Genomic DNA, 8,805 nt, shown 5'->3' on the forward strand with positions numbered 1-8,805 from the left:
AATTTCTATTAAATTACATTAGATTTATTGTCAATGAATATTTAAAAGTTTTATACTTTATAATTAAGTATATCTTATCTAATATTTATGTGAATTGAAGGACAATTGTTATATTGTTATATAGTCTTAATTATTCGTGTGATTTTCATCTATATCAATGTTGTTAATATAAAACAATAATAAAGATTGTGGTTTTCATCTATATCAATAATAATGATAAATACAATCTTTTCATTACAATAGGTGATGACATATAAGTTATTATGTTGGAAATTTCATATTGATTAAAAATAAGATAGATCTATACTTTTGTAAGTTTGAGTTAGATCTAAGAATGACAATGATACGAAGCACAAAGTTTCATTATCTCATCTATATTTGTGAAGTAAAAATTCATACACATACATATCCTTATACCCAACGAATATAAAACTTTTGTTTCATGTTCATCCATATCGAGTAGCTTGTATGATTATACAAAGTTTGAATCTTTAAGAAAACATTCTCATAATGTTTTATCCTTTTCATGCAGGAATTTTAGTAAAGGTTTTGTATTTTGGTAATCTACATAGATAAAAAGAACTAAACATATAAGCAAAGAGATTTTTTTTTTTGTACATGCATTAAACGTTTTAAAGATTGGTAAACATTAAGCCATATTATGTGTTTAAAACATATTGGCACACCTCAGCTCATTTGATAAGAGCATCGTTTAGGAAGTAAAGTGTTTGATATATGATCTTCAGACAATGTAAAATGTTAAACGCTTATTTTATAAAATTGTTTAAGTTTCATTACATCATTTAGTGAGTTTTTCCTAAAAGATTTTCTTTAAGTGCTTATTTGCTCAACATTGTTTGGATATCATATTTTAAACTTTAGTGTTTTATAAAGTGTACACTTAGACGTTTCGTCTTGTTAAACATTGTCGGTTAGAGGATAATGCTGGAAAACACTATTTTCATATTTCATAAAACGTTATAAATGATATTTTCATTTAATGTTTTTAGTAAATACATCATTTGAACGCCTCATTCAATAAACGGTATTTCATTAAGTATTGTACGTTAAACTTCAAAACATGAGTTTAGATAGTCTGGCCTCTTTAGATGATATTGACTTAATAATAATGAGTTACTTGTATCCTTGTCCATACCCACTTTATTATAATTTCAATATCAATTAATTAGTTTTTATATAAAAAATAAATAAATATGATATTATCAAATATTCAATTAGAACATATTCAATGTTTAATGTATAAATAAATGATAATTAAGAGTATAATAAGATAGAAAGTACATTAAAATTTGAAAATTTGAGAAAACTTTTCTATCGAACTAGTTGAAATGCTAATAGATAATCAAAATTGTTTGAACAAAACAAAAAATTTAAAAAAAAAAGAATAATGATCAAATAGAATAAAGATAGGCTTTTTTTTTTATAAAATTATTACCAAGTAAATAAAGGGTTTTTACACTATTAAATTGAAATAGAGAGAACTAAATATTTTCATGCGTAAGAATAAACAATAAATAAAATTAGTAAAAATAAAAAAAATCAAATATGACACCTAAAAACTATTTGATTCACTAGAAATAATAATATACTATTTGAATATAACTACATAAATTAAAAATATGTGTAAGAAATATTTTGATAGGAGGGAAAGTACTTTGGAGATGTGGATGGATTTTATGGATATGTGGATGAATTTTATGGATATAAAATAAGTCAGTCTATTAGAAGAGAGGAGGAAAAAGTACGTAGGTAAGAAAAAAATGAATTAATATATATATATACATACATACATACATATATATATATATATATATATATATATATATATATATATATATATATATATATATATATATATATATATATATATATATAATATTAATTTCATTAGTTGAAAAGTTGTAAGTAGGTCCTAAAAGTTAACTTAATTTGGTTTTTTCTATCAGTACCATATCAATGATGTTAAAGACATATTATATTTATATTTTTTTTTTGTGTTTTCATTTAAATTTTTTAAAATTTGTTTAAAGAACGAGGTATTACAAATATCCATACTCTCACTTAAATAATATGGTGATTTTCTATCAAAGAAACAAGTTTGAAAAATATTCAAAGGGATGGATTTTTTTATTGTCCACTCCTTACCATGCTTTCATAGTCATTTAAAAGTTCATTTTTGCAAAATTTGATGTTGAAGCTATTGTTACAGTTACTATCAAGCTATATTGAAGTATCCATAAATATTTAATCTTAACTTCAAATATATATGTCTCATCATTACAAAAGTTGTGTTGAAGATTACACGTTAATAAGAAATAAAACGAATTTACCCTCTATAAAATGAATACAAATCTCAATCTATAAGTTAATTTATAAAATTAAATTAATTTAAAATCAACTTATCAACGTATCAAAATTCACTTACAATATTACATTAACAACATTTGATATTAATTATAAATTCTTATATTTATTAATAAGTAAAAGTAAAACCATCTTCTAACGTAATCAAAGAATGAAATAAAATAAAATAAAACTCAATTTAAAATTATAAAAAGTTTAATTACTTAATATACACAAAATTCTAATTATAAAAATCAATTATGAACATTCAAAATTTTAGAATGTTCTTGAATTTTAGTTAACCCTAATAATAATCAAACTGGTTTTTCAAGTTAGTTAAAAATGTGACAAAGTGATGATGGTTATAGAACTTGCATCGTAATCATCGAAACTGAACTTGTAAAATGTGATCCAAACGAAAGTGTTTGAATTCTCCTATGCATTCTCCATCAACCCTCATTGCACCATTTTACCCTTTTCGTCTCTTCTCATATTTCTCCTCACACCCACACCGTCTTTGGTCTCAACGCCTCTAACCTTATATTCTCATATCCACCCACATAATCATTCTCACCCTTCTTCGCAGATCACGCACCCCTTTGGGAATACAAAAACGAAAGTCTGGTTTTTGGTTCGTGGGGTGGTTCGAAATGGCCTCATTCTCGGTCCCATGCCCCAAGTGCCCTTCTACTTCATCTCCCTCTCCTGGGTTCAAATCCCAGCTTGTTCCATTTCAAAGTGGGTTCAGCTTCAAGCCTTTTCTATCATTCAGATCTTTGTCTGCTGAATCTGCATCATCTAGGATTCAGGTATGAGTCTTTTATCTATCTATCTATATATCTTTGTCTATAGCTATCTATGAGAGACAGAGAGGAAGATAATATTTTGTCTGTGAATTTGTGTTTGTTGTGATTGAGGTTTTGAGTATCTGTCGTTTTAAGGATGACACATTATATAATAATCCAAAAGAAAATAAGCGTATTTATTCTCTTTGTTACTTTAATAGTGTAAATATTTTGCTTGATTCCTTTATCTTAGTTATAAGCGGAGAAATGATACTTATATCAATGATTTCTGGATGACACATTATGTAATCCACAAAAAAACATATCATTTCTTCTCTGAATATGTTAATGTTTTGTTCAATTGATTTTAGTTGTAAATCAAGAGAGGATACCTTTACCAACGAATTAAGGATGGCACATTGTGTAATCCACACAAAAATATTTTTTCTCTGATCATTTTAGTATTGTTAGTGTTTTGCTCAATTGATTTATTTTAGTGATAACGATTATATGACACCTTTGTTGTTGTCCTTACGGTGTCTGAATGTTCATGGAATAATGAGTATATTGAATTTAGTGCTGAGCATCAACGGCCTAAGTTAAGACAATACAATTACACAAAAACATAACAAGACTTTGTTAGACAATCTTTTATTAAAGGTGATGAATGTTTTGTGAACAGTATTTGCAATAATATACAACCTTTTATATCTTAAAGCATGGTAAATATTAACAGTTTGTGAGACCTATTCATTTTTTTTATTATTCTGACTTACACCTTTCATATTTTCCTACGTGGGACTACAACTGAAGTTTTTCAGCATGTTATCACTTGTACATACATTTTCACTCTTGTTGATGGCTCTGGACAACTGCAAATAAAATGCATTCAAATATTGGGCTGATTGGCCGATTTGCCATAATGTGATTAAAATTGTAGAAATTATAAATTGTCAATCGAAACAGTTCCAGTTTGTAGATGGTGTATGATTCACTGAATAAATAACAAATTGGTCAAAAGCTTCACAGATATAGTTTCCTTTCATTGATTAATTAATTAATTATTCTATTGTTATTCGTTGTTTCTTGCAGTGTGCTAACAGGAAGCAATTTTCTGTTCTGAAGGTCAGTTTTCACTGAGTCCTTCTGTTTTCTTTTTTTCAGTTCACACGAGTTTTATTATGAATTAAATGTTATCCTCCTGTTCAAACGTGTTCTTGATTGATTCAGAAAATTTTACCATAAGCCACCCTGCTTTGTATGATGTAGGCTGCTAAAGTTGAAAGTTCTAATTCTAATTCTGCCCCTGTAATTGTCAAAGAACCTAATGTTGCTTCATCAAAAGAAAAAGATGTGCCTAATGGAAAACACTCTGGGGGCACTGTTGCAGATGAAGCTTCAGTTACTGCATTCATCTCTCAAGTTTCAGACCTTATAAAGTAAGATTTCACTTTTTTTAATGCAATCACTTGTTCTTTTGTATTTATCATGTCTCTTGTTAGGGTGTGCTTTGTTTCCAAAGATTCAATTTAATACCATTTCCATGGCTAGACTTGTTGATTCAAGAGATATTGTGGAACTTCAACTTAAGCAATCAGATTGTGAGCTCATGATTAGAAAGAAAGAAGCACTGCAGCCTCCACCGGCCCCAGCATCACCACCTCCAATGCACTATGCTGCATTCCCACCACCGCCTCCAGCAGCACCTGCAGCTGCTCCTACTAGCTCCTCGCCTCCAAAAGCAGTGCCTGCCTTGCCTGCCCCTGGAAAAGCAAGCTCATCTTCTCACCCACCACTGAAAAGTCCAATGGCAGGAACTTTCTACAGGAGTCCAGGACCTGGTGAACCGCCATTTGTCAAGGTTTGTTGACACACACAATTTAAGTACCATTCTCTTTATTTTCTGTTGAGGTGTCAATTTGCAAAGGATGATTTATGAAGCTAATTGTTGCCATTTTTACTTAGTTAATCAATGAAGAGACCAATTATTTTTTGCTGTTGCTTCAGGTGGGCGATAAAGTGAAGAAAGGTCAGGTTATTTGCATTATTGAGGCTATGAAACTGATGAATGAAATTGAGGTGTGTATATTTCCTTTCCTATTTGGTATAGTATATTATTATATTTTTTATTCTTCTCTTTTAACTATGTTGTTTACTTTGTGTTTTCCCATATAACTTGGTATATTTGTTCCACTCTAAAGATTATCCTTCCATATATAGTACTATATACAGAAATCTGTGTTACAAAAATCTGGCAGTTAACAAATCTATAAGCACAGGCCTGATAGTGCTGCTCAAACCAGCTACTGTATTGTCACCTGTTTTTGCTGCATTAATTTCAGCTGCATTAACAGTTAACACACTAATCATATGAGAAATCCTAAGTCAATACCATTATTATATTATTTAAAAGTCTTGGTTGAATACAGTAGGACATTTTTATGGATTAAGATACTCTCCTCTTTACTTTAACCAGAAGAGGTCTTATTTAATAAATTCTAACAACTCATTACGCATATTACTTAATCTATCGTTGAAATAAAAGTCAAATAGAACTGAGAGAAGAATGGGCATGCATGTTTGGTTTAGTTGGTTAGTTGGTTTTTATTTGAACTGTATTAGGATTTATTATACAAGACTCTCTTGCTGCAGTAATCAGGAGAGAATTTAAATCTCTTTTTTATCAAAAGAGAGTCTTTTAAAACCTTTAAAATCCTAAAGTAATACACTCCCTAAATACATGGATTGCAATAGGAGTGGTATGAAGGGATTATGGTATACGTAAACTATGTGGTGGTGGAGAACATTGCAAAGTATGGTGAGTAATTGGTTTTAGGAGATGAATGAAAAGGAGAGTCATTCCGAGTGTTTTATTATGAATATCTTCTTAACATGAAAGAAACATGACCCTCTAATAGCCTATTGAATTCACAATTTTCCACTGTAATGAAACGATTCTTCTTGAGAAACAGTTTCTAATAGCCTGAAACCAGATCCTCTAATATATTGGTTATTTTCATTACTTGTTGGCAGGCTGATCAGTCAGGAACAATAGCTGAGATATTGATTGAGGATAGCAAGCCAGTCAGTTTAGAAACGGTATTCTCTCTCTACTTTTGTGTATGTGTGCACACGTGCATGTTTGTCTAAAATCTACATGCTTCATTCCTTTAACTCATACTTTGTGTTTCATGCAGCCTCTTTTTGTAATAGTTCCATGAGTACCAGAAGGGAACATTCTTCGAAGATGAAGTGAAATCTCCCTCGTTCGATAGCATGGTATTGAATGACTTCGATTTTCTGTTCAGAAATTTTATGAGTGATAATTTCTCATTTGAGAAATCCTTGCCTTCTTAAGCCTTCACCTCTTATCTTAATCTGTTGAGATATTTTGGACATAAAGCTCCAGCATATCAGAATGAACATTACCGGACATTTAGTTCTTTGCAGTTTTGACATTTGTCGTATTATTATTAATGTTTTCTTTCTTCTGTTTTTTATGGGACCCTCTTTCATGCTGTATAAACCTGCTGGATGGATTTTTGTGTTGTTAAAAGTAATTTGTTATAGATCTTTCTTTGGTCACACAGATACTTTATATTCAAAACAAGCCTCATCCTTCTTACACCCTTTTTATTTAGAAACGGCTGAGTTCACACAGGATTCGTCCTTCCCACCAAAATCAGAACTTTAAAACTAATTTTCGTTTTGCAGTCAAAACCCACAAACAGAACACCGATCACAATCATCTTTTCTCATTAGAATCCACCAAAAGATGTCAACTTTAGAATTATCCACAGGTTTTATTTTTACCAAATCTTTTTGTTTGGATGAGAGAGTATTATCAATGTTGATGTGTTTAATCCTATCTTGCAAGAAAGTGGATATTTTAAATGACATTTCAAAAGAAGTATTGATGAACATCTTTTGGTTCTCAAAAAGCATGCAGCTTTTAAAAGTGAGTTATGAAGCTCATTGTAAACAAATAAAAACTTTGTTTTAGTTATGTTCTTAGAAAGACGTGATTTTTTAATTTCGAAATCAATTTGTTATTCTTTTTTCTGTACATCTTCGTAAATCAAGAAAGTTTTCTTCTAATAAAAATTAGGACTTCTGAATTAAAATTATTTGCCACTTTTGTGTTCAGACCATTTCATTAACAAAAATGTGGATATTTTTCAAGCTTCAATATTTGTAATATGACAATCTTTTATAGATTTTGGACCTTCCTAATCTATTCCATAAGTGCCTCATTTATATTAACAATGGAGTTTTATATTCAAGTTTATTTTTATAAAAGGATAAATTCAGATTGATTCATTTGTAAGAATGAACTTGAGGGAAAGCGCAAGGATGAGTTTAAAGAGATTGTGGTGTTATTTATTTTGAAGAATAGACAAAAGAAAGTGAATAAATTTTTAAAAAATAGTTTTTTAAAAGTTTTGATGGATATAATAGATAAAAAGAAATGTTTAAAAAAATAAAAATAAAAGATTACACATCTATTTTTACAGTTAAAAATAATATAGAATGAAAATTTTATGACTCAAAATTAATTTAGAAAAAAACGTGGATGATGGTTACCGGAAACCAGCTCACACAAGTGTTTTTCAAAGGAGAGAATAAGTTTCTACTACAAATTACCTAGAACCGATTTAGTCTAAAGTGTAAGACATTAATTCCCTCAAATGTACGTAGAACCGATTCCCTCTTATCACATACTACCTAAAATCGGTTTCCATAGCATAAACAATTCAGTGTGTAAGACATTTGTAAAAACACTCGTTATAAATAATATTTACCCTCACTTCTCCTTTCCGATCTTTTCCCATCTTAAATTATCGTTTTAAAACATACACAAATCTATTAGCAAAGACAACTTAATAGATGTTATATAAACTACTAATTTAATTCTAACAATTTTTAATTAGTTAAGGTTAAGTTATTGTATTATTTTATTCATTAATCATTAAAGAGTTTTATTTTATATGTATCACTCAACTATTTTGACAACAATTTGTTATCTGTACGCAATGTTATTATTTAAATTTAAACAAATATTTTTTACAACAATTTTTGGATTATATAAACTTTATACTTCTAAAATCAACTTATATGGAAATTGTTACCGTGATTTTTTTTTAAATTCAATATTTGATAAATATGTAAATTTATTCTGAATATTTATATTATTATTTTAAATTAACCGTGTTAGTGATATTATGATAATTATATAACGGTTTTATTAATTCAAGGGTGTACTGTAAGGGTTAGGGCGGACAGTCGGATAAGGAAGAGGACGATCGGCACACCACCCAAGTGACGTAAGGAAAGGGGCGAATGGCCTGGGATGGAAAGGGCCGGCCGTCATGTCCCTTGAGGAAATGCTCAGGAGTCCGGACTGACCGGAAGGAAACAAGGCGAAGCATGACCGGAGCAGGAAACCCTCGCCTGACATGCGCGAAGATAGGGGAATCATGGACGGCCTTGACGGCCGGACAGGTCCCCGAAGGAAAGTTATCAAGTATGCGAAATTAAGGTAAAACAAAGATTANTCGTAATGGGCTCGCGATTGGGCCATGATTAAGCTCCCTCTAATCATCGGCCCATCAGGAAAACTATAAAAAGGGGGCAAAGGTAAGAGGTAGGTGGTTTT

General features: G+C 30.0%; 1 protein-coding gene across 1 annotated transcript; it reads left to right on the forward strand.

Moving 5' to 3' along the window:
- Positions 1-2,754: 2,754 nt before the first annotated feature.
- Positions 2,755-6,734, forward strand: LOC106763365 (biotin carboxyl carrier protein of acetyl-CoA carboxylase 2, chloroplastic-like). Its single transcript, XM_014647565.2, has 7 exons — positions 2,755-3,173; positions 4,242-4,274; positions 4,419-4,588; positions 4,701-5,010; positions 5,157-5,228; positions 6,183-6,248; positions 6,347-6,734. The coding sequence occupies exons 1-7, from the start codon at positions 3,015-3,017 to the stop codon at positions 6,368-6,370; spliced, it is 834 nt and encodes a 277-aa protein (XP_014503051.1). The 5' UTR covers positions 2,755-3,014; the 3' UTR covers positions 6,371-6,734.
- The last annotated feature ends 2,071 nt before the right edge of the window (positions 6,735-8,805 follow it).

Source organism: Vigna radiata, chromosome 1 (genome assembly GCF_000741045.1).
Source record: "Vigna radiata var. radiata cultivar VC1973A chromosome 1, Vradiata_ver6, whole genome shotgun sequence".
Taxonomy (NCBI): Eukaryota; Viridiplantae; Streptophyta; class Magnoliopsida; order Fabales; family Fabaceae; genus Vigna; species Vigna radiata.